Below are 26,555 nucleotides of genomic sequence, written 5' to 3' on the forward strand. Positions count from 1 at the left end.
AATTGAAATATTGCACGTGACATTGACAACATGAAAGAGAATCCAAAGAACATTGTTCTGCTGAAAAAGTGCAGAATTTCAAGAGGAAGAACTCACTCACGCCCACTGCTCTCCACAAACATGTACAGGACACACTGGAATCCGACTGTGTGGCTCTGTCTGAGCCACTTAGTTTCATAATGACAGAACCAGAGTTGTGGATAAACACAGTTTTTTTTTTTCAGCGTGCACATAAAATGGACAGCTTGTGAACTGTGAAGACATGTTGACTAAATTTAAGCTGGCTATGATAGAAATTCTTTAGAACAGTGTCTCACAGCTTTTTTTTAATCATTGTGTCCAAGATGACTATTACCCCCTGTGAAGTGCCTTAAATGGACATGTGGGCGTCAAAATTCCAACATGGAACAATGGAAGAAAACGCCCTGATCTGTTGAATCATGTTTTAATCTACCCCATATGGACGGCTGTGTGCATGCAACAAAATGCGCCAAAAGGAAGATGACGCGCGTGTGGAGGCAGTGTGATTCTCTGGGTAATGTTCTGGTAGGAAACCTTCGGTCCAATTATGTGGATGTTACTTTGACATGTACCACCTATCTCCACACTCCTGCACACTGTGGCACCCCTTCATGGCGACAGTCTGTCCTGATAGCAGTGGTCTCTCTGAGCAGGATAATGCACACTGTAAAAATTGTTCGGCAGGGGTTTTGGGAACATGACAAAGTTGTGGGCGTTGATTTAGCTTCCAAATTCATAAGATATGAGTCAGATCGAGTATCTTTGGGTTGAGAAAAACCAGATGTTGGGCCCCAGACCAACTCATAGGACTTAAAGGAGGTGCTGATAATGTCTTGGTGCCTGATACCACAAGATACAGTCGACCTCAAATGTATTCATACTCTTCCATTAAAGAAAAGGCAAAATTCACAATAGTCACTCAAATAGCTAGAAACTGAAAAAAGTAATAATAAATAAAAGTTGGCTAAATTATAATTTTGTGAAATAAGACATTGCTTTTGAATTGTGGTTGAAAAGAATAATTTTAAAAAACTGTCCCAGATAGATTAGAGCACTTTACTGATGAGCAGTGGGCCAACCAGTGCAGAAGTGTGATTGAGAGTTCTAGGAAACACTTGATTGCCTCAAAGGGTTGTTCAACACAATATTAGTTTACAGGTCCCATCATGCTTGTTTGCTTGTTTTTTGTTTGTTTGTTTTTGTTTTTGTTTTTATAATATTTCTGTTGAACCACAATTCAAAAGCAATGTCGTGATTTTCATTATTTTTTTTAAATGTGTTATTACTTTTGTCAATTTCAACTTATTTCAGGGACAGCTGGGTTTTTTTTTCCTTCTTTAGTGGGAGGGTATGAATACATTTGAGGACGACTGTACCTACAGAGGTCTCGTGGAGTCAATGTAATGGTCGATGATCGGTGTATCACAGCTTTTTTGGCAATACGAGGAGAACCTGCACAATATTAGGCCAGTGGTGTTAATGTGGTGGCTGATCAGTGTGTGCCTCAGTTAGGAAAGGTGATACTGTGCACAAATTAATCATTTGCTCCAGTTCATTTAGGTTACAAAAAAAAATGCAAACAGAAGCTAAACCAAAATACTCCAAAGATGAGGGTCATCATACCTTGCCCATCAGGGTCTCCACAAATAGAGAGGTGTTCTAAGCAATATCATACACATCTCTACCATGTTCTTTATTCTGCTATAAGTCTTACTGGAGTGTAACCTAAATACCGATACCACCACCGATAATTAGAACTGTCAGAACCATCTAAGGCTACAACCATTAACTCTATGTAGAGATGGCAAAACCTTTCATGACATTTTCCTCAGCTTTCCTAAACAGTGGGTTTGAAGCACAGAGTAGAGGCTTCTGCCTACATGCCTTTAATTATTTATAACTTTAGGCCTTAATACAATTTTAATGGTTGAGTTACATAAAAGTTCCTCCTCTCTACGGTTGTCATGAAAAGGAAAACTAGTTGTAGAGACAAAAACTGTTTTTGTACCAGTCCGTAAACATGTTTATTTCTCCTGTAAAGTTGGGTGTTTTAACATGCTGGTCTATGGGGACTATGACGCTTTTGTAGCCAGCCTCAAGTGGGCCATCTGAGGAACTGCATTTTTTGATACTTGTACGCTGGCTTTGTTTTTTTTAGCCCCAGAGGTTGACAATGATTATTTAAAAAGTTTTTATAAAGCAACAACAAACCAACAAAATTCATGTACATTTACAGACCAAATACATTTAATTTACATTGATGTGTATGTATATATATTTACGCTTCTTATGCTCCAGCAGCTACTTCTGCTATGTAGAACATGTTCATCCTGCAGCCTCAGCACTCAGGCAAGTTCGCTCATGTTACAAACACATACTTGTTGCCACTTGGCTCTAATTCTCTAGAACAATATATTTAAATCATTTAGCACCCAGATTTTCTCACTTGAAGGTGTTTATTGTAATGCCAAATTGTGTAAATGCACTCTATTACAGAGAGTTATTCTAAATGTATTGCAGCCAAACACATCTTGGAGATCTGAGAAACTGAGAGAACTTCCTTGAATCTCTCTAATCCTTGAAAATGATTGTATTTTTGCTTTTTCCCATCACTCACACCATGGCATGTCACTCTTATCTTGTACAATAGAACAGGAACATTTTAGCTTATGGTCACTTTATCATGAAATTATGTTTTGTCTGACTTTAACCATCATCTTATGTTAAGAAGAACAATATTTTGAGTGGTTGAAAGAGCACACGAGAAAATGAGGTGTCAGTCTTCTAACAGAGCAACTTTGATACCCTGATAGTGTGATTCTTAAAATTAGGAGTCATGGCAAACATGAACTCAATAAACAGTGTCATCTACTAAAACTACATGATTGGAATTGATTCCTTTAGACTGGAATCCTCCAAGACAACACTACATTGCTATTTTTTAAAAGTACAAATCAAAACTGAACCATTAAACAACATTATTAAATCAGCATGGACAAAATGATTCACAAATTCATGGGAAAAATAATGATAGAATAAAGCGACAGTAAAATAGGACAGAAGTTTAGATCTGGGATCTGCGGGTACAAGATAAAAAAAATCCTGGCAGCAAGGTTGCCAGAAAAACATACACTGACAGATTTAAATACAGTAAAACAGTCACACATTATGAAAGAAGTAATTACTATTTGTGTTGTTGGGTTGTTGTGTTTTTTATACAGTCAACATGTAAATTAATGCTTTTTGTCTGTAAATTTACAGTATCATTTCTGTGAAAATCTGTAAAATAACGGTAAACTAAAAATGTACTGTTGTCATCATAATCTTTACACGAACCCCAATCCTGTCTCAGTGGCCTGGAAAGAAGTAGAAGTGCCTTGTCAGAGTGCATCTGTCTTTGGTTGGCATCTGTCTTTTGTTGCCAAGTTTTAAATCTTCAAAGCATTTCATGACCTGCGTGGTTGAAACAAACAGGAAGATCCTCATCATTGCTCGCACTGTGGTGATGTAACTTTACATTTGTACACAAGCATAAACCCATAAGATAGTTTGTATAAGTGAGACTTACTCTTCTGAAAAGCTCGTCAATGTTGTCCTTATGTGCGAAGGTGTTGAATACTTCAACAATCTTCTGGATGAGGACAGACCCGTCACTTGGGGATCTATATGACACAGTGTCTGAAGGAAAAAAAACATTCAGAGACAAAAAATTAATTTTTACTACGTGAAGCAACTATTTTCAGCTCTTATCACTGTAGATTACTGATTTTCACCGGATCATGAGCTTCAGGAAAAGATCTGATAATTTTTCAGATAGACTGACCAGGGGTGGAGGAGAGCAGAGAAATGAAGTCTTTTTCTTTGTGCACACATTGCAAATTATCCTCCTCCACGTCGTCTTCAGCATCATGTGGCACAGTGTCAGAATCCAGAGCTTGGGCCGCATTATCACTAACAAACACATGTCCTCTCCCACCTGAAACATATGCAACATACTTTAAAGATAAGACATTTGTAGACTCTTATATTAATATAAGTTGAGTTCCTGCAAGAAAAGCTGAGAATCACCTCCTCTGCAGGCCTGGATGATGAGGATCTTGGGTTTGTTCAGCAGCGCTGGACATTTCTCTGGACCCAAGTGTTTGTAAATGTTGTCAATGGGGAACACATCTGTTGACTCCTCATTTTCGCAGTTGACACCTAGTACTTCTCCCAGTTTCCCATGAGACATGATAATCACCAACACACTGTCTGTCTCTTTGAGTTTTGGATGTTTAGAGAACTCGACCAGGGCCTTGTCAATGTCCTGTGAGAACACAACAGTCAACGCATCAGTACTGTGTCAGTAAGTCAAGCAAACAACATACTTTCCTAAATTTCCCTTTTTATAAAATACCTTTGCAGTGAGGTTTTTGTGTTTCACCACGTCATAGCTTAAATCTGAGAGCAGTTTTTCCATGTTCTTCTCATCTTTCTCAGCACCTTTTCTGTTTAATTTCTCATTAGCAAACTGCATATTAGTGATCAGCAGAGCCACACGGTTTCTAATGGAATTTCTGTCCACAGGGTAAATCTGGAAAACAAATTTAAAGGAAGGAAGTTAAACATAATAGGCCTGGTGTCTCAACACAATCATCACTGTATTATTTCTTCTTGTTAAACATCAAATCTTCAGGTGAACTAAAGTAAACTGCATGAGAAAAAACATAATACTTGAACCACATTAAAATTACATTTTCATTTCTACTGACTGCAAAATTAGCAGTTAAGTCAATGTGAGACGTCTAATATAGCTTTTGTGAATTACTGACATCTGAGTCATTCATTTTCTCCCTCCAGAATGAATCAGTGCTGTGGACCAGTGTAGGTGACCACTCCATTTTCATCTTTGGCTGTGCAGCTGAGAACGACAAAGCACAACAATAATGTTTCCACAGAAGCATTTATATTCTGTTTATACACCTGTGATCATGACAGTAGCAGACTGCAATATGTGTTACAGAAAATAAGATGATCTGAATGTCTCTCACCAGGCTGAGCAGGCTGACTACAGGACAGACCCAGCTCAGAGTAAAGTGTAGCGTCTCTATCTTTAAGGTGAGCAATCATCTTCCTGCTGGCTTCGTCCCCTTTCTTCTTCACTGTGTCTACAAGATCGCGTGCCTTGTCTGCTTTGCTCATGTTCTCCTCAAGTATTGAATCTTTCTCCCCGTCATTCAAGACACCGTCATCTAAAAGGTCATCCAGGAGCTGAGTGAGCACCACTTTGGACACCTTTTCCACAAACTTAGTCCTCGCGCGAGCAAGCATCTTAGCTGGAATTGGGAATATGCAGAAAAAATAGCAGAAGAAACATTGTAAAATTTTAAATATTGTCAACAGCAAATGTGCCAACAGTGAAAAATATATTGAGAAACAAATGCTGTGCTTTGAAAGCCATTTACAGCACACAACAGAAGTATTTACACCCCTGAGCAATGTCACTTTAATATCCACTGATTCAAAATTGCATCACCTCTCAATAATTGCATTATTTCTAAGTTGAACAGTAGAGTGTTTCCTCTATGAACAATTACATATGCTTTGGAAACACTACATTGAAAATACAGGCTCCAAAATAGAAACTCAATATAACAAAAGTGACACACAAGTCACAGCAGTTAATCAGCCCAGCTGCATGAATCTGGTTTAGGACCTATGGGGCTGCATCTATCTGCATGTCTGCATCATGACTCATGGAAAAGAATTGCCAGAAAGTTGAAAGATTTAATGGTGTGACTTCGCAAAGCAAAAAGCGGATAAAGGAAGATTAAACATCACATAAAACACAGTTGCAACAGCAGTACTTGCGAGGTATAAAACGACCGATAGTACCACTAATCAGCAGTGGCCATCCTTAGTTTTTAATTTCACATAAAATCAACAACATAGTCAACTAATTTTATTGTCATAATCTGTTTTTTTTAGAATAGTTTTCATTTCTATTATTTATTTAATTTAAGAACAACATAAAATGTTTTTAAAGGAGCATTTAATCCCTTGGTTGTTTGTAATATTATAATCACTATACTTGAAGACGTGGGTTTTTCTCACTTTTTTTGGACACTAAAAAGATGCTTTAATATTTACAAGTTGAAATCAGTTTGTGATTATCATCTCTGAGATCATTTAGGAGGCTTTAGTTTGTAATAACGTTGAACTGTATTGCTTTAGGGCTGCAAGGTGGCTCGGTGGTTAGCACTGTTGCTAGAAGGTCGCCGGTTCACATCCCTGTGAGGACACCCAGGATCTTTCTGCATGGAGTTTACATGTTCTCCCCATGCAGCCTGGGTTCTCTCCAGGTTCTTTGGCTTCCTCCCACAAATCCAAAAACATGTTGAGGTTAATTGGTGATTCTAAATTGTCCGTAGGTGTGAATGTGAGTGTGCTTGGTTGTCTGTCTCTAAGTGTAGCCCTGTGATAGACTGGTGACCTGTCCAGGGTGTCCCCTGCCTTCACCCTAAGTGTTAGGGCTGCTGGCCCTTCCTTCCTTCTTTGTGTCTTTTCCTTTTTTTTGTGAAGATTTTAGTGTGCCGTTAGCGGTGGTGGATTGGGCCAGGCCACATGGGCGAAGCCAGGCCAATCACGTGGGACTTCCAATCAAGAGCCGCCAACAAGATGACAGCGGCCTATTTAAGTGGAAGAGTCCAAATTGACGGGGTGGCTGTATCCAGCCCACCAGTGCCTGATTTCACAGGAAAACTTATTGTTTTGTAAAGGCACTTTCTTTTCTTAAAGCTGTTCTGGGACAAGGCTAGGTAGGGATTGTTTTTTTAAATTTCCAGTAAAGTAGGTTCTGATTTGATATACCTTGATTTTGAACCCTTTTTGTTATTCAGTTGAACTTGGTTTTTCCTTTGTTTTGTTTGGCAGCAAGTTTTAGTTATAAGAGCTTTTGTTTGGGCATTTAAGTTAAAGAGCACCGTTGTGCCCTGTTTCCTCAGTTTCGTATCACCAAACTCAACTGTGAATAAATAATTGTTACTTTTAAAACCAATTAAAACTGGTTCTGTTACTTTCCCTTTCCTCCAGCTGGGTTGTAACACTAAGTCAGCTGGGATAGACTCCAGCCCCCCATGACCCTAGTGAGGACTAAGCGGTGTATAGATAATGGATGGATGGATGTATTGCATTAGACAGAGAGACCTGCCAATAAATAGATAAATAAGATGGACAGCAGCACCACAAACAGAAGTTTCTACAAGGATCATCGAAACCTTTTAACAAGAGCAGAGCATCATGATCTTCACAAAGGAAGAATTTATAGCTGACCTTTGTTTTTAGATAATTTTTTTATTTGTTAGGTGTGAACTAGCAGTATTATAAAGTCAAAATACACATTTGAACAATGAATAATGATCCATTAAGAGTAACAGATACCAGAAACCCGATAATAAGCTATTTAAATGTGTCTGACTGTAAACGTGTTATAAAGTGTTGCAATCACTGTTTGTGTGCTGTACATGGTTTAGTTTTTATGGGTTGAGTCTAAGGAAAAGTTTCCCCCTGTGTGTGTGCTGCAGGGCGGGGAGTTAATGTCACCCTCCTCCTCTTCCAGCAGAAAAGAACAACTTAAAGTTTCTCTGTTTGAGAATCATTTCACATCACAGTATGAATTACTAGATCATCAGCGATGTCTGCTTTTAATATCATGTATTTTTTCAGTGATAAGAAATCAAATGTTTCAACATGAGCAAACCTGCTTTCACCATCTCAGCTCCACATTCATTTTATTACCTTGTCCACTAAATGAGGGGATCTGGATGCGTAAAATATATATCAGATGTTTTTGTTTTGTTTTGTTTTGTGTTAAGTTGCGCAAACAAAATGCAAATCTAAAAGTGGATAATCCAAAGGTCCCATCATATTTATTTTTCACCTGAGCGCACCAAACCAAAGCAGGACGGAAATGGTCGGAAAGTGAAACTGAACTTGACGTTCACAACGAAATATAAAACTGCTGACTTTGCTTTGACAGGCGTTAGTTTTGAAACTCAGAAGACATATTTGTAACCCGTATATCCCCTCATCGCTTTCATAACGCAGTAAATACAACTTGTGCGTAATGTGGTTTGCTGGCTGGTCGCCTACTCGTTGTCGCCAACATGCCGCCAAATATCGGTCATGGTTGCCTACAAATGTGTTGCCTACATGTGATCAGTGAATTCTTACCTGCCATCGTTCAAGTCGTATGTCACAGAACTTCTTAAAGTGAAATCTGAAAGTTAGACTTGTAAACTTTCCGCTTTCTCCAGTCTGTGTAGACGTGCGTAATGGGTCCCGGCTGAGATGAGGCCAACTCGTTTCCTGTTTTATGCGCACAATAACCCACTTTGAATCATCAGCAGTAAAATGTGTACATCTGCTGCACACTATCAACTTTAACTTGTGGCTTCAAAAAGCAAAATCAGCCCTTGTGGTGCAACCCCTTGTGCACGTCGGTGCGCCCTGATTTTAAGCCACACCTGAAAAACGGTGTGACTGCAGGTGATCCTTTGAGTTAATAATTCATCTGGGGGCATTAAAAATTATTTCTATTTGTTCTAAAAGGCAATTGCTTCACTGTATGATTAAAAAAAAAACGTCCTCGAACTTTTGCGCACTGATGGTATTCTGCAATAAAATAATAAAAAATTACATAGTGATGCAAATAGACGTGACAGTAAACGCACTCGTTTGTTCCCCTTAAGATTGAATGAAACTAGATTACAAGATAATCTCTTTTTTTTCCCTCCAGGTTGTAATTAACTCACTCCATCTTCATAGATATTTCAGTTGGAGTTTTTTCTTTTGGGGAAAAAAAACATTTGCATGACAGTAAAATAATATTAGCAATATCTACTAAATATCTACCAACTTCTTGAAACCTACAAGATGGAAAAAAAAGCACTTGGAAGCAGCTGGATAGTTTCTCTGTAAAATTATTGCTGTGAATAGCAGATATATGTTTCAGTGCATATGTGTGTGTATTGTCTTTAAACTTATTTGTGATATAACAATAAGTGAAAATGTGCCAAATAGCCCACATTGGAGGAGAAACAAGTGACAGCACAGGACATTTAAGTCAAAACTGTAAAATAATGCAAAGCTATAAGAAAAGATAAGATAAGCCGTTATTAATCCCACAGTGGGGAAATTTGCAGTGTTACAGCAGCAAAGATAGTGACATTTAGGGAATGTATTAAACCAAAACAGGGCTGCAAGATGGCTCAGTGGTTAGCACCGTTGCCTCATAGCTAGAAGGTTGCCAGGTGAGGACACCCGGGATCTTTCTGTGTGGAGTTTGCATGTTCTCCCCGTGCAGTGTGGGTTCTCTCTGGGTTCTCTGGCTTCCTCCCACACAGTCCAACAACATGTTGAGGTTAATTGGTGATTCTAAGTTGTCCGTAGGTGTGAATGTGAGTGTGCTTGGTTGTCTGTCTCTAAGTGTAAAAAATATCCCAGTATTCTTGTGGCTCTTGTCTGTCTGCATAATGTGCATTTATTAAACATGCACAGGTTTTAAATTTCAAGCATCAAGTGATTTCAAGTTAAGAAATGCAACTTTTTTTGGTTGTTGCACTGTTCTATTTTATTTTCACCTCACTAAGTTCAATGCTAAAATCTAACAGCAGATCAAATTGAACATCTTGGTTACATAATATAATGTGACTTTAAAGCTGCATGATGTGATGAATGATGATCAGTCCTCATTTCTTTGGTTGTGAATGCAGACAGTGATACACATCATCAAGGCCGTCAGACTGCTGTTGTTTATTTCTCTGTGCTGGTTATATCCTACTTTTATTCTTATACTCAAACAAATCAATAGTAAAAACCCAAACCAGCAATGACTAGATCCTTCTAATAAGAATTGTCAGACTCTTTTATATCTTATTTCTCCATGTTGCAGAGCTTCAGTGTTGTCCAAAAAAATTTTTTTTTTAAATTTTAAAAAACTGTGAAAACACAGTGACACTCAGTGAGCCACACAGTTGCTCTATAGAGGATTCTTCTTTACAGTGAGCATGAACACTATTCTGGGATACTTTGTCCTGCTGCAGCTTCGTTTTGATATGAAAATAGTTTGAGTAAAGTTAATGTTCTTTGCCTAAAACAAACTACATGCCAGAGACCCATTCTCCATACAGCCTCGGTTGGTTTTGGTCGTCTTATTGGAAAAGGAAAAGGAAGAATGTCAAAAATAATAGCAGAGTTAAGCCTTTAACCATTTAACATACAGCTTCCCAATTTACATCTTATTATCTTGTTCCTCACTGTCAGACAGTATCAGCTGGTTCCAACTTTTACTACATATATATATATATTGTTCTGTATGCTTATTGCATTTTAATTTTATTTTACTGAAAAGCACTTTGTAACATTTGTTTTGAAAAGTGCTCTATAAATAAAGTTTATTGTTATTATTATTATTATTATTATTATTATTGTATGATTAATACACAGAGAAAAATACCCAACTAGAAGCCGGTGTGTTTCTTTATATGTAAGTCATTACGTGATTTTGCATACATTTCATCAATTCTCAGCCTGACATATTTCTCTTCTGAATGTGTTACATGGTGTTACTTGTGTTTTAATACATACATTTCCTGCACCTAAGTTATTGTGACTGAGATTAATAACTCCATTTATGACCGTGGCAAAGTCCAACGCCAGTTTGCCACGCTATCAAGATCAAGGTCTCCTTGTAGCTCTTTAGCGTTGACCTGCTACACTGAACAGCTCTCCTGGTCAAACAGGCTGAAAATAGGACAGACTCAGCTCAGAATAAATTAAAGGATCTCTACATTGAAGGTGAGCATCACTTTCCTACTGGCTTTGTCTACTTTCTCCTTCTAGCATCAGTGAAACAGTACGACTTGTCAGTTCTGCTATTATTTTCTTCAAGTATTATGTTTTTCCCCGTCACTGACGACACCATCTGCTAAAAGGTCATCTGAGAACTGATTAGTAACTTCTTTGGACACTTCATCTACAAACATGTTTCTCATTTTCGTAAGCTTCTTATTCAGTAGATCGAACTATAGAAATCACACCTCTCAAAAGTAGCAGAACGTAAAAGACTTCTTTCGACACATTGCAAAATAAACTCCGCAAGTTTCTTATCTAAAGGAATCATTATAAGGCAAAAATGAATTCAAAACACCACTCAGGTATGATTTGAGGCTCTCACTTTAAACTGAAAATACATTGTATGTCCTTTACAATTTAATACAGTCATCACAACAGAGCTGCCATGGATTCTACACTTCGGGAGATTATAATGTTCAGTTTTTGTTGGAACTGTTTGTGAAATATTTGTGGAAATAATGTGACAGAAACTAAAAATGTTTAGATAATGTGAATCAGAACTGAAGCTTACCGCCCTTTTAAAGGTTGACTTTCTGGCTGGTGTTGGCTTTGCATAAGATTTTACAGGTGTACCTAATAAAGTGGTAACTGAGTGTCTTCTTTTTTAACCAGGGGGATCAGTTAGTAAAACTTATATCTGAATCTTAAATGTAATCTTTGATGTGTGGTTATATTTTGCCACCTATCCTGATAAAACACATGTTGAAAATCAGTTTATGGGAACACTAACCAATGGACCAGAAAGCAAACAATATCAAGTATCATTTAAAATAATGTTACAGGAGATTGTTTTTTTGGGCTTTCAGTGTTGATAATTGAGGCTCTTGTTGCTTAAAGGATGCTCATTCTCTGAGTGGTTTGATTCCTTGTCATTCTGCCTTTTACCCTGCAGCACATAGAGTTGAAACCAGAAGTTTACATACACTGTATAGAAAGACATAAAACCGTTTTGTTTTGGGTTTTTTTTTGTCTAACTGTCTGACATTAAATCAGACTAAACTTTTCTTGTTCTTGGTCAGTTAGAATTACCAAAATTATTTCTGTTTGCTAAATGCCAGAGATTTTTTTGTTTGTTTGTTTTTGAGAATTTTTTCTTACTTTCTTCAAAGTCAGAAGTTTACATACACTAAGATTTCTATGCCTTAAACTATTTGGGAAAGCCCACATGATGATGTCATGGCTTTGGAAAACTTTTCATAGGTTAATTGACAACATTTGAGTTTATTGGAGGCACTCCTGTGGGTGTGTTTTAAGGCACACCTCAAACACACTGCTTCCTTTTGTGACAGCACGGAAAAATCAAAAGAAATCAGTCAAGATATCAGAAAGAGAACTGTGGACCTTCACAAGTCTGATTCATCCTTGGATACAATTTCCAGATGCCTGAAGGTTCAACGTTCATCTGATCAAACAATTAAATGCAAGTATAAACACCATGGGAATGTCCAGCCATCATACCTCTCAGGAAGGAGACGGGTTCTGTGTCCCAGAGGCGAACGTGTTTTGGTGGAAAATGTGCATATCAACCCCAGAACAAAAGCAAAAGACCATGTGAAGATGCTGCTGAAGCTGGTAAGAGAGTGTCATTATCCACAGTGAAACAAGTCCTGTACCGACATGGGCTGGAAGGATACTCAGAAAGGAAGAAGACATTACTACAAAAGCAACATAAAAAAGCCAGATCACAGTTTGTAAATGCACACAGAGACAAAGACCTTCATTTCTGGAGACACGTCCTGTGGTCTGATGAAACTAAAATTTAACTGTTTGGCCACAATGACTATCGTTACATCTGGAGGAAAAAGGAGGAAGCTTGCAAGCCTGAGAACACCATCCCAACTGTGAAGCACGGGGGTGGCAGCATCATGTTGTGGGGGGGTTCTGCTGCAGGAGGGACTGGTGCACTTCACAAAATAGATGGCATCATGAGGAAAGAACATTATGCGGAAATATTGAAGCAACATCTCAAGACATCAGCCAGGAAGTTAAAGCTTGGGCACAAATGCGTCCTCCAAATGGACAATGACCCTAAGCATACCCCCAACTTAGTTACAAAGGGGCTTCAGGACAACAGAGTCAGTGTTTTGGAGTGGCCATAGTAGAGCCCTGATTTCAATCCTGTAGAACATTAGCGGGCAGAGCTGAAAAGACATGTGCGAACAAGGCAGCCAACAAATCTGACTCAGTCAGACCAGTTCTGTCAGCAGGAAGGTGTCAGAATTCCAATAAACTATTGTGAGAAGCTTGTTGAAGGAAACCCAAAACATTTGACTCAAGTCATACAGTTTAAAGGCAACACTACCAAATACTAAGGAAATATGTAAACTTCTGACTTGGAAGAAAGTAATAAAAAATTCTCTGAAAAATTCTCTCTCATTATTCTGGCGTTTAGCAAATAGAAATAATTTTGGTAATCCTAACTGACCTGAAAGAGGAAAAGTTTAGTCTGATTTAATGTCAGATAGTGAGAGATAAAGGTTATGTGTCTTTTTATACAGTGTGTGTAAACTTCTGTTTTCAACTGTAGCTGCTCAACGTTGAACTTGACTTTCTACATTCTTCCCTTATCTTACCTCATTTCTGCTTAATTCAGTTTCCATACTGACACAGCACCTTGTTAAGACTTGCTGCTCCAGAGCCCTCTTTGTTTTGATGTTTATCTTAACGTACTAGTCTCAGTGGTGAGCAGTACATTTTGCCAGCAGTAGAAGTAATGCTGTAGTTCAGTTTAGTTTGTGTTACATTACAAGCTGCTGCATTTAGATCATTCTATATGCAGCCGCGTTTCCTCTTTGCCCCACTACAGCTACGTGACTGTGGCTGTTAGTGGTTTTACAGTGATCAGCTCATTATACATGAACCATTTCTGTCGATTAAACTGCTATGTACCACATTTCAAATGAGCTCCTTCAGTATTACTAAAATGTTGTGCATGATTAAATAATGTAACATATTAAACGCTCGAACAATTTGATTTGACGTCACTTGTCAACTTGTCAGGAGTAGGTCTCTTGACTGCACTTCTCCTGGCATTTTGTCTCGTGGCACTGTAAAGATCTCTTGCCATTTACTGGATATGTTTGCCGATCGGCTTACCCTGCTCGAAGTAGAAGGTGATGATGACTGTGAAGAGCTAGGCAGGGGTGACAAGCAGCAGCGAGGACGAAGAGGAATAAGGCAACGGACTGGAGACAATGACAGACTTGTGGCAAGATTTGGATATCAAGTGTAATTTTGGTTTAGTTTCTGCAACACATGAAAATTAAATAACATAAATAATATCATTATTTTCATCTGAGTGTAGCCCTGTGATAGACTGGGTGTCCCCTGCCTTCACCCTAAGTCAGCTGGGATAGGCTCCAGGCCTCCATGACCCTAGTGAGGATTTAGCAGTGTATAGATAATAGATGGATGGATGGATGGATGGATGATTTTCACAATATTGTTCCAATATGCATGCAAATCAATATTATAAACGCAACATGGCAAACTGGCATTGCAAATGTGTGCTTTGTCCATCAACAAGCTGAGAGTAAAACGTCTTGTTTATGACAAATTGCTGTTGTTGCAATTGGACTGGAAAATTGCAAACTAAAGATTGATAGTAATTACCCATGTTGAACGCCTCTAGAAGTTTTCTTTGCTGTACAACAGGCAACAGGTCTCTGCTGTCATCCTGCTCTACATACTCGAGGTCTTCTATTGATTCCACACTGATCATCTGTTGTTGAGTATCCTCAGACAGGCTGGGCAAAGTCTTGAGGATAATGACCTTTTATTTCATCACAAATGGATGACAGGAATCTAAAATGTGGGGACAGAATGAGGAAGAATTAGCAAAGACACCTTGTGCTACATAAGTCAGTACAACATGTTAAATCTCCTCCACTCTCCAGTTTAGTCCAAATCTGTTCACATTTATGACGATAAATGTGAAACTTCAGTGCTGAAAATTTAGAATAAACTTGAATGCGTGCAGAAAAGCAACACTTAAAAGATGCATTAGGCATTCAAGTATGAGTTCACATGTGCCTGACCTATGCAAATGCATTGCTGCAGGTCTTTTCACATACGTTGCAAGTTGTCATCTCTATACTATGGCTTACAGGCCTTTACAACAAAATCATCTCACTTGTCCGAAACATACAGTCTTTAAAGTACTCTGTCTCTGTCTCTACCAGGATATTCCAATTGCTAGGCAAAACAGAAGCATCCATTTTACTGAGAGCTGGCTTGTTCAGTCAAATAAACCTCTTGCAGCAGTTTGCATAACAAGCAAATCTTTCTTTTCAAAGTGGAGAGAAAAGCAAGATTACCCACCCTACAAACACTTTTTAAACCTTAAATAGCCCCACTAGAAATTTGTTTTAACTTTTGATGTATTCAGTAGAGTTAAATATTTCGCAAAGTTGAATGCGGAGCCTATGAGCGAATATTTTTGCATTATGTAGTGTAACTATTTATACATAAAGAAAAGAATCCAGTGGTTAGCACTGTTGCCTCACATCCTGAAGATCCCAGTTCGCATCCCAGTTAGGATGCCCGTGATCTGTCTGCATGAGGTTTGCATGTTCTCCCCGTGCACCGTGGGTTCAAACATGTTGAGGTTAAGTGGTGATTAACCTTCTAAATTGTCTGTAGGTGTGAATGTAACTGTGCTTGGTTGTCTGTCTAAGTGTAGCCCTGTGATAGACTGGTGACCTTTGCCCTGAGTCGGCTGGGATAGGCCCCAGCCACATGAGGAATGTAAACAGAAGGGTGAGGGCTCAGAGCGAAGAAAAACAGGAACCAAAAGCACAACACAAAATAAGGCACATTTAAAAAAAAAAAAAAAAGCAGAAATAACATTTGCTTGAATTGAAAGCATGATTACAGGGTTTGGAAAATCAGGCAGGCAAACAAAGCAAAGGAAACAGCAAGAGGGAAGCTTAGCATTATGGCAAGATTAAATAGAGTATTATTATTATTAGTAGTAGTATTAAATAGAATATTAAAAAGAGGTAATACGAGCAGTCGTTGAGCCGGTGGTATGAATACCAAAGGGGCTGGGATGTGTGATGCAGGTGGGCGGGGAAGAACAGTTACAGGCTGTCGATGACATGTTAAGGTTGCCGGATATCCTTCTTTGAAACTGCAAAGTTTTGCTTGGCAAGGTCAAAGGGTTACACTTCTGAGTAACCACGAAATTGCGACTAACTTTCACCACACACTACAGCCGATAGCCAAATTTTACTCTTAAGTACAAAAACAAGCTTTGGATTGCAGTTTTTAATTATCTGACTGTTTTGTTGTTGTTTTTATTGGAGAATTACAACTTGAATACCCCTAAATTGCATAAACAGCCCAGTAAAAGGCAGACAACTCCCCAGAACTGGGCATCTAAAATGGTGATTTGTAGATGAATTGCTGTTGGTTGTTTTCTATAATATGATTGTACATATATTTGTGTAAAAAGATGCGTCTTTATTATTTGTCGTAAGGATATGTGTTGCAATCCAAATGTTCTGTGAGGTTATTACGATGTCGTGACAGCAGGCGGCGATAAACCGCTTAACCTGGTCTGTAACCTAACAAAAAACCAACGAAGAAGAAGTGAAGCAGACAAAATGGCTGTAGGACGAAGCTAGCTGCTTGGCTAATGTAAACATCCACCAACAGCAGACTGGAGAGGGAGCGAAGATAACGTTACCCGATAAGTTTTTGACCCGAATGAGAGTGTATGTTGAAAAAAAAATCATGTTGCCAACTCAGAGTATATTCATGAATGTAACGTCAATCCAGCAGGTTGCGTTAGCTAGCTAGGTTAGCTCTGTAATTAGCTTAGATAAACACTGGCTACATTGGCTAGCTGTAGATTAGCTTTTTAAAATTGGCGTTCTAGACTATGATGAAGGCTTTGCAGCGCGAATACTGATCTACAACAACATAATCATTTGTTAGAAATCATAGGAAGCATTTGTCAGAGGTGGGGGAAGCTCTTTGGAGAGGAAATGTTTAAGATTCTGCGCTGTGTCAATGCTAACTTAAATCATAGCTGCAGCAGACATTCCTCGGTCTTACCAGGAATAACTTATTGTCCTTGTTGTGTCATTAGCCTGATGTGTCTGCGTTATTTTAGCTGTTATGTTCTGTATCTTGTATCCGATCCATGTGCTTTTACCGTTGAAAAAAGGCATTAAAGGACCAATTCGACTCATGAAATGCAGCTTCCAACTTGCCAAGAAGTGATTGGCGCTTTTGCATTATAAATGAAGTGTTATTAAATGCATCGAAAAGTTTTGATTTCATTCGTGAGGACTGTGTTTTAAAGAGAATAGCGAATGGGTTATATTTTTTTAGGTGACATATTAAACCGATCGGCACATCATGTTAATTGTAGCTTAGACAAAGATATAAGACATACCAAACACATACAGGTTGAACAATGGAAACAGTACTTAAGTCTTGCCTATATTCAGTGAATTTTGAGTCTGACTGAGTTCTAAACAGAAACCTTTTTTTTTTTTTGGCCAGTTATTTGGCTATAAGAAATGTTAGGTTCACCAAGACACGGTTTTGTGGTTAACACCGACATAAAGTCATGTGTATTTGCAGAATCCCATAAGAATAACTTTATGTCTGTGTAAGCTGCTAAAATGTGTCTTTGTGAAACTTCAACTTTTCTTGTAACCAAATACTTTGTAAACTGGGCAATGCTGCAAAACAGTTTTTGGCTCGACAGCCCCCAAAAGACATCCAGTTAGATCAGTCAGGGCATTCACTTAACATTTTGGATCGTGCTTAAATATACTGCTGTAGAGTTTAGTCAGATAAGCTTGGTCTGATGAGCTATGTGTGATTTCGACTTAAACGCTGTAAAAAGTTGGCTGCAGTCGTGAATGTGAAATTTGACAGGGTTCATAGCAATGGGCTTTGTCTTTTTGTTACACAAAACAATGTGCAGTTTGGCTCACGTAGTCGCTGGTTTTTGAAGTGTCCTGTCTTCTGGTCCCCTTCCAGCTGTCTTCCTTTTCTAGGTGAATGATGATGAGCCAGCGGCGTGGGATCCATCTGGACCAATCAGAATTGCTTTGCAAAAAAGGATGTGGTTTTTATGGCAACACTGCTTGGCAAGGCCTATGCTCAAAGTGCTGGCGAGAGGAAAATCAGCGAGAAAAGCAAAAACAGATTCAAGAAGACTGGGCGCTTGCTGAGAGGTTTGTCTATCTCTTTGTGTCCTGTGTGGGATTATTCCTAAAAGGCAAATATTATGTCCTTTGTTGTCTTACCTCTTCATTTTGTCTGCCTGCCCTTGCGTCCATCTGTACGTCTGAAGGCTGTTACGGTTGTACTGTGTTTTACCTCACAGGCTGCAGAGAGAGGAAGAGGAAGCATATGCAAGCAGACAGCAGAAGACGCAATCACAGCCTAGCATCACTCCCTTCAGCAAATTTGAAGAAAGAAAAACTAAGGAAAAGTCAAGCAAAGTCAACACTGTCACAAAGTTTTTTACTCCATCCAGTAAAACACCACCAAAAAAAGGTATGTAGTATCTCAAGTTGGTAACTCCTAGAAATGCTACCTACCAATGTCTGTTTTTATAGTGTTTAAAGTTTCCATTGCTGTTAGCAAGCTGAGAGCTAACTGTGTGATATTTTTTCATAATTTATATGACTCAACATTGGGCTGTTTTAATTTAAGTATTTCACTGCATTCATTTTTGTGGTGATATTATACTGGGGAAAAAACACTGAGAAACTAAGCTATGCACAGGCTGATTAAAATAACCTATTATGCTGCAGCTCATCAGCATAAAATACTGCGTAGTAGTATAGCGATATCAGAAAAAGATGCTCCAAAAGGAGATCCTTTCTTGAAAGTAACATTAAGTGTCTTTTCCCAGATGCTGCTCTTTTCGACTCGCAGTCCAGCCCAAGTCCCAGCTCTTCAGCAAGCCGACATTCCTCTGCAGACAGTGATCACGCGACGCGAGAGTTCATTGATTTTCTCAAGCCTCTGAAATCTGGCAGGGAGATCTTCAAACAGTGCCGGGCCTTCACTGAGAGCATGGTCTATAAGCGGGTGAGCTACTATTAGTTGTTTAAGTCTAGGCAATTTATGAACCCATTACTTTTGCTCAAGTTCAATTTTCATTTAAGATTGTGTTTATACTCAAAGTCTACACAACATCAACAACAGTGATATTTTTAGATGAATTGTGATTGAACCATGTGTTTGTAATGCTGTTTAATTGCCCCCTGTCCTGATTTTTTGCTTCTAACATTGCAGTTAAAATAATAATATCAAATAATAAAAATGTGCAGCATTATTTTTGTGACTAACTTTGTCAAATACTTGTACACACTGAGATGCTGAATGCCACATGTTTTTTTTTTTTGTTTGTTTTTTTAATACACGTTGGGCAAGCATGCTCCTTGAGTCATTGCATTTAATATCTATTTATGCATTTAAAGTTTTTTTTTGTAATTTAAGCAGATAGCATTATCAGTATCAAAACTACGTCTAGTACATCACTCTGGCATGATAATTTAATGGTGAAATCTAATTATGTAACAGCTGAATTGTCTATTTTCTCTCCTTGTTCAGGACATGGGAGCTGATGAGTTGTCAGAGTGTGTGCAGGACTTCTACCAGAACCTCTCAGAACGCCTTCAGACTCAGTTTAAAGGTGCTGCTTCACACTCAAGACGAATCGGCTACAAACAGTGACTGTCAATAACATTATACCATTTTATAAGACCTTTTAATTCTATGTCTTTATACTTGTGTTTGTAGGTTCGACAGATCATGTCGAGAGTGTTATGGATGAAGTAGAGAAGTACATGATGACTCGTCTCTACAAGGAAGTCTTCTGTCCTGAAACCACAGATGATGAGAAGAAAGACCTGGCCATTCAGAAGAGAATCAGGTGTGCAGACAATGGAAGCACTATGCAATCTGTAAAGCTGGTATATTAAGAAGAATAGAATAGTTACTGACATCTTGATTGTGTGTGTGATTTTTTTTTTTTATTTTGTTTTTTTATAGAGCCTTGCACTGGGTCACCATTGAGATGCTGTGTGTTCCTGTAGATGAGGAGATTCCAGAGGTTTCTGACAGTGTAGTCAAAGCCATCACAGGTTTGTCTCATGCTGGGTTATTTTATTAGAGGACTTCACCTTGTCCTTATTATCTTGGTGATACAGATCCAATAAGATTTTCCATGAATTCTTACCTGCATACATCTTTCCATTATTCCAGATGTGATCGAAATGGATTCCAAGCGCGTGCCCAAGGACAAACTGGCCTGCATTACTCGCTGCAGCAAGCACATCTTCAACGCCATCAAAATCAGCAAGAAAGAGGCTGCGTCTGCAGACGACTTTCTCCCCACGCTCATCTACATAGTGCTGAAAGCAAACCCTCCGCGACTGCAGTCCAACATCCAGTACATCACCCGATTCTGCAACCCCAGCAGACTCATGACTGGAGAGGATGGCTACTACTTCACTAATCTGGTAAGAAAATTAGTACACGTTTGCTCGCATGTGTGCGATCGATCAGTTCTTGTGAGAGTCGTCAGTCGTCTAGTCAAGTTGTGGTGCTGGTGCTGACAAGTGTTTCTATTATTTTCTCTGACCCATTTATATCTGGAGGGTAGGTTTAGTAACGGAAACACCGTTAAGTACTGTTTAACAGCACTGCAAAATGCGTCCTCCACAATAATCATAAAGTCCAATTAACACCTCCTTAGAGCAGTTGACGCCTTCATGAAAGAAGAATTTACTTCAGGACTGTTGTATTTGAGTGTATTAGTTTCATTATTTGTAGGTAATAAACTACTAACGACTGCAACTAAGTATATAACATGAGCAGTAGTTGTCAGACTTCAGTAGCAGTCCAGCTCATGTAGAAATTCATGTTTGTAGTAGCTGAAGCATTTCAATAGACTGTGATGAAATGTAACCACAAGACTTGCCAGTGTTTTGTGTAATATGTCTTGTGTCTTTATTTTAAAACCTGTCTTCGCTGTGCTGCTGTTCCTGTGTTTGGATGGCAAAGTGGGAAAAGACAAATTGAGTTAACTACAGCCTCAAATTACTTGGAATATATTGAACATTCTTTAAAGCAGTTTTGGTTATCTTAAGCCTTTTTAGAGAGACACATTGGAGAGATTACAAGAAATGAGTGGACAGAGAGGTAGGGAATTAAGGTAACAAAGGCCCACGATCTCCCACAAAGGCTATTGTTAGGCTCTGAATCCTCTGAATCCAACTTGCGTGTAAATTTATTTTTTGAAGTCTTAGAAGTTTGATTGGTCAGCGATTGCTTTCATTTTTAAATTTTTGTTAGCATAACAGGACTCCAGACTAACTATTGCAATGATAGCCCTGGTGTGACCAACTTTCTTATGTGGTTAGACCTCCCCCCTTGTCACAGGAAAAACACATCACTTCCTGAACATGTTCTTATCGATAGACACTGCAATTTACCAATGTTCCCTAAATACCCCACATTGCAGGCTGCGGTGTGGGACCAAAAATGACTTTGAAAAGAGTAACCAGGGCGTTCTGATGTCAGATTTGTCCAAGATGAAACCAAGTTGTTTTTTTGTTCTTTTTAATCTACTGCTCTCTGATCATCATGTGTCTGTGTCAGACTTCTCTCTGTCTGCCTCCTCTTCCCTCATTTTCTTTGAAAATAATCAGCTACAGATCACTTTAACCTTTAACACACATGAACTAAACAGCTTGTTTGACGCAGCAGGTAGAGCCGCCAAGGTTATTGAAGTACTAGTTTCCACCACTGTGGTTTACGCAGTAGCAGCCTGCGGTTACAGCGACATGATAAAAGGTCACTGATCATCATGCATTTGCACTTTCAAAAGTTCACTCTCAAAAAAGGTTGCAGTCTGGAGTCCTGCATAAATTTATGATGTTCCCCGCTCTATTTGGTATGTGAAAGTCAAGAAAGTTTATGAACTCCTCCCTTGGCATTGATTAAACCCCTAAAAACTCCTCTCTCTTCATCAGAATTACATATTTAGATTTTTTTTTCAACAAAAATTATTCTTTAATGTCTGACAATAGGTTAAATTTAACTGCACCTTTGCCTCCTTTAGAATGGTTGGATCTATGAAATACAGATTAGCCCCTGCTTCTATCTCCCCCAACCTTTCTGCCATCCAAGCTGACTGCTCGCATTCGACTCTGCTCAAACATTGTAAAACTACTCCACACAGTGGCAAATTGTAGTATCGGAGTACTTCAAACATACATGAATGAATTAGAAACTGATTCTGAAGAAGAACAATGACACAGAAAGTTCCACTCTACAAGCTGGCAAGACTGGTTCTTTATGTTTGTTCTGTATTCTACCCTGTCTATTTAAATCTGTGTTTTTGAGACTGTCATCAGTAAAGAACACTTTCAAGATTTAAAGGCTCAGTCATGGTGTTACTTTCTTATTTTTGTGCTGATACGTCTTTTAGCATTTAAAAAGAACAACAAGAAGATCAAAACACTTGATTTTTACTGGAGGACAAGATAACAAAAAGATGACTGTTGTCACAGATTGAGGACCTCCATAGTTGAGATTTCCTTGTAATGACCCTGTAATTCCCCTCTCCACAGTGCTGTGCAGTGGCTTTCATTGAGAAGCTGGACGGCCAGTCTCTGAACCTAAGCTCTGAGGAGTTTGAGCTCTACATGTCGGGCCAGGCATCCCCCCACTGGCCACAGGCCTCTGGAGCCTCATCCTGCTCCCCTGGTAGCGCCGCTCTCAGTCAGGTCCACAAACGGCTGGACCTGCTAACTGGGCTTGGGGAAAGGCAGGAGCGGGTCATGGAGAAGGCTCGGCAGCTGGAGAGTGACCTCATTGACTGGACGGATGAAGTGGAGCAGAAGGTGCAGAGCGTCCTGGAGAGCTTTCCACCGGAGACACCAGCCCCTGCTGCCAACACGGCTAGCGGGACGACGTCCGCAGCATCATCAGCAATCGACTCGGATAATGTCGAGAACGAGCTCCTGCCTCCACCGCTGACACCTCAAGTGTTTGCTGGTTGATATGAAGAGTTCTACTCCACAGAAATCCTCTAGAGGCTTTACTCCACCCTCTCCCTTTTCCCTGCTGCTCGTATGCACATACAGCAGCTCTCTTATACAGAAACTGTCTCTGTTCCATCCATCCAGGAACCGTTTGGCATTTTGAGAGGTGCATTTATTCACTTTCTTGCAGAGAGTTAGATGAGAAGATTGATACCACTTTAGTGTCTGTACGTGAAGCTGCAGTCAGCTGCTCTTTAGCGTAGCTTCGCATAAAGACTGAAAACAGGAACAAACGGCTAGCTTGCAGATGTTACAAAATTGATCTACTATCCTTTGAAAAACTCACAAGTTACCACATCATATCTTGTTCTAATTCGTGAAAAAAAAAAGACAAGTGACTTCTGTTTTCATATGGCTCATTGAGCTAATAGGCGCTAGGATAGCTGTTTCCAGTCTTCTTGCTAAGCTGAGCTGAGAGTGTCCCGTCTGCAGTTTCATACTGTATTAAACTGAGAAATGTGTTGGTGGTATTGACCTTCTCATCCACACAAAAGCAAATAAGCGTATTTCCCCAAATGTCAGACGATTTCGGTAACATGAGGCAACATGAGGTGGAGTCCTGGAGGGAAAGTACACTCCAAGTATTTTGTCCAGAGAGGAAAGTCAATGATCTGATGCAGCAACTTCTGTTACAGTTTATGATAAGCAGAAAAGAAGAATATACAAGTATAATGAAGGTGCTCTTAGGTAGGGGAGACAAAAGTTTTAAAAAAAAAGATAAAGATTGCAAGTCACTCCCCTGGCAAATATGTTAAAAAGCCGATACTGAGATGGCTGAAATTCTAAAAAAAAACAACAAAAAAACATAGACAATACGAGTACGTGTTAAAATAGAACTTCGATAATCCAGCATGCTCTGACTGTTGCTTTCTACGAGTGAGGCGGGCCGGTAAACCGCCTGGAGGCATCCTGCTGAGATGCCCAGATGACCTGAACTGGCTCCTTTTCAAGCAAAAGAAGCAGAATAACTCCACTCTAAGCTCTTCCCAGACACATCAGTTTGTCATCCTCAGTACATTATTTTTTTTTTAATCACTGTTACATTTCTGCATACAGGATAAATGACTTGAGTTTTTTAAAAAACATGTTTCAGTTGTTAAACACGACTTTTCAGACAAGGTTTTTGTCCTCATGTTTTGTTGTATGTCTTCAGGTGTAAATGAATTAGTTCAGGTTCAAAGTGACACGTAGAACCCAAGTAACACCTAGCAAAATAACAGGAGTTTTCAGTAAATTATGCTTTGAGATAGAGGACATGAGGAAATGAGAATGACTCCACTTCCTCTCCCTTAAACTCCCTTCCAGCTCATTCTTGTGATTTGTGCTGTATTTAGTGTGTTATTTCCTGCCCTACGGAGAAAATACCAAGAGAGAAAGAGTGAGTGTGTGTGTGTGTGTGAGGCGGTTGTGCATGTGGCCAAGTGTGTGTGCGTGCGTGCGTGTTGCATGGAGATGCTCCGTTGTTGTCGATAAATCAAAAAGTCCTCCAGTTGTGCGTGCGGATGTTGTAGTCTTGTTTCCATGGCAGACCTCTCATTCCAGTCATAAGCTGGATGTACAGAAGTGATTTTATTTTTCTATAGAGTGACAGGTATCAATTCTTCTGGATGCAGTAGGAGACATTAATCCTGTAATATTTACAGTAGTTACCATTGCTTGGAGACATGTTGTATGAATTCTAATGATTGATTAGTCTCAAGAAGGTGTCGTGAGCATGTCTACTAAAAGAACAGTTTTAGGTGAATTATTTTTATCGTCATTGTTTTGCTCTGACAGAGCTGTTGGATTACAAGAAAACAAAGATGATGCTGTTTCCTTGTAAACACAAAACATACAAATCCCTCCCGAGCCTACATTTGCTTTACTAGTGCAGAAGAATCAACACAACTCAGTTTAACTTATTTTTAAAAGCACTTTTGTTTGATTTTAAAGGTCTTATTTCAGATCGAAGGAATGACAGTGAAAACAGTGTTGCCGCACAGATTTATTTCAGCTGGCTTTTGGTAGTCTTAAAGTGAAGGAATTGTTTGGAAAAGTTGTATGTTTGATAAAAATGCGAAAGGCACATTTTTATTTTTTCCAGTTCCTCATGAGCTAAGTTTTTCTTATGTCGCTAGACTTGAATCTTTTCGTTCGCATTTGCAACAGTATAGTCAGTGTGCAGTTGCTGTCAAATATTAGTTTGAGAAAAGCCTTTTAATGCAAATTTAAACTATAGCTTGAATAACTTCATATTGCACTGTATGCAGAAGCCATTTATCAGGTGTTTAAAGACATCATCTTTGTTACCTTTTAGGTTTGTTCTTGTATCACATGGGAGAAATTAACTCAATACTGTCTTTTATTTAAAAGTAACTTATTGGGACAGTATTGGTATATTTGCATCTATGGGTGTGTGATGATTAATAAAACTGGAAAATGCACTCGTGTAGTTCCTGTTTATTGTGTTTCACATGACTGTACCGAACATGATTTTGCAAGTTTGGATTAAAGAAATAGTTGACTCAGAATAGTGGAGAAAAAAAAAAGATTAAGCAGGAAAGTGGCAGGCCTGCGGTTTGTGAACTCATGAAGTACTTTCAGGTTTTATGAGTTCATGAATAAAAATCTAAATTTCATTGATACTCAGAGAGGAGATTAGTGTGTGACATGTGTTACTCTTTAAAAAAAAAACTTTAAAAGCTACCAAAAAGATTGTCCTGACATACAGTTGTGAAGAAAAGTTGACATACATTTGTTTGTCATGGCTGTTGGCTTTCAAGTAACTCCTGTGATGAAATCACTGAAATACATGTGTCTTTGTCACAACATACAGTCTTTCAATTTGGTTCTTTCATGGATTTATTATAAATCTTCTGGAAATAAGACAAAATTTACATACAGTTATGCTAATATTTGAGTATAATAATACTAAGAAAAATCAATAAAACTATGCTATGTGTGCAACTTTTACAGTTATAATATTATGTTCTTATATTATTCAGAGCAAAAATGCCTCCCGGCTTAACAGTTAAGTTTATAACAAGCAATTATTTAGCCTTACTACTATATTGTAAAATGTGATTTGTTCTATGATCTATTTTTTTGTTACTGAAGTTCCCCTGTTTCTTTCTGGTTATGAAATTTCCAGAAATAAGACATATTTCCTATTGAATTTAGGAAATTCCGATGAAATAAAGGGTGAAAACAACTGAGAAGGTTGTAATTTGGAAATATATAAACCTTGATAATAGGGGAAGAAAATAGGAAATTACCAAATCACTTCCTTCTACTGTAGCATAAAATATACACAATTTATATTATTTGCTTGATATAAGAAAAAATGCTCTCTGAGTGTGCTGTTCATCCTTGTTCAGTGTGCTGTTTTTGATCAAAGAAATCTTCATTGGACATGTTTGTACACTGCTGACATAGTTTACAATCTAAAAAAAACCCGTCAGAAATGAGGGGACAGCATTTTTGGAAAAGGGGATGTCCTGTGAGATGAGTTTATACTCAGAAAAAAAACACTTTCGTTTCCTTCTTTTTTAGGAATAAATGAATCAGTTTAGGTAT

General features: G+C 38.6%; 2 protein-coding genes across 2 annotated transcripts; one reads left to right on the plus strand and one right to left on the minus strand.

The window, feature by feature from the left end:
- Positions 1 to 2,018: 2,018 nt before the first annotated feature.
- Positions 2,019 to 8,474, minus strand: LOC103357826 (caspase-1-like). Its single transcript, XM_008282546.1, has 8 exons — positions 8,233 to 8,474; positions 5,052 to 5,336; positions 4,833 to 4,921; positions 4,418 to 4,594; positions 4,090 to 4,327; positions 3,845 to 3,997; positions 3,590 to 3,699; positions 2,019 to 3,474 (listed from the first exon to the last, which is right to left on the minus strand). Exons 1-8 carry the CDS (start codon positions 8,237 to 8,239, stop codon positions 3,370 to 3,372), a joined length of 1,164 nt encoding a protein of 387 aa, XP_008280768.1. The 5' UTR covers positions 8,240 to 8,474; the 3' UTR covers positions 2,019 to 3,369.
- An 8,031-nt stretch (positions 8,475 to 16,505) lies between these two features.
- On the plus strand, positions 16,506 to 25,423 carry LOC103357827 (rab5 GDP/GTP exchange factor-like). Its single transcript, XM_008282547.1, has 9 exons — positions 16,506 to 16,631; positions 17,914 to 18,110; positions 18,263 to 18,435; positions 18,797 to 18,975; positions 19,501 to 19,582; positions 19,690 to 19,822; positions 19,942 to 20,033; positions 20,155 to 20,411; positions 22,527 to 25,423. Exons 2-9 carry the CDS (start codon positions 17,935 to 17,937, stop codon positions 22,956 to 22,958), a joined length of 1,524 nt encoding a protein of 507 aa, XP_008280769.1. The 5' UTR covers positions 16,506 to 16,631; positions 17,914 to 17,934; the 3' UTR covers positions 22,959 to 25,423.
- Positions 25,424 to 26,555: the final 1,132 nt, after the last annotated feature.

This window comes from Stegastes partitus, unplaced genomic scaffold, assembly GCF_000690725.1.
Source record: "Stegastes partitus isolate 25-593 unplaced genomic scaffold, Stegastes_partitus-1.0.2 Scaffold275, whole genome shotgun sequence".
Taxonomy (NCBI): domain Eukaryota; kingdom Metazoa; phylum Chordata; class Actinopteri; family Pomacentridae; genus Stegastes; species Stegastes partitus.

Excerpts from the sequence above, each read along its gene's own strand:
- LOC103357826 (XM_008282546.1), bottom strand. Across the intron at positions 4,595-4,832 it reads AGAAAATGAATGACTCAGAT|ATTTACCCTGTGGACAGAAA; the intron begins GTCAGTAATTCA and ends TTTGTTTTCCAG. Across the intron at positions 4,328-4,417 it reads ACAAAAACCTCACTGCAAAG|GACATTGACAAGGCCCTGGT; the intron begins GTATTTTATAAA and ends GTGTTCTCACAG.
- LOC103357827 (XM_008282547.1), top strand. The coding sequence starts at position 17,935 with ATGATGATGAGCCAGCGGCGTGGGATCCATCTGGACCAATCAGAATTG. Across the intron at positions 18,976-19,500 it reads AGAGCATGGTCTATAAGCGG|GACATGGGAGCTGATGAGTT; the intron begins GTGAGCTACTAT and ends CTCCTTGTTCAG. Across the intron at positions 19,583-19,689 it reads CCTTCAGACTCAGTTTAAAG|GTTCGACAGATCATGTCGAG; the intron begins GTGCTGCTTCAC and ends TTGTGTTTGTAG.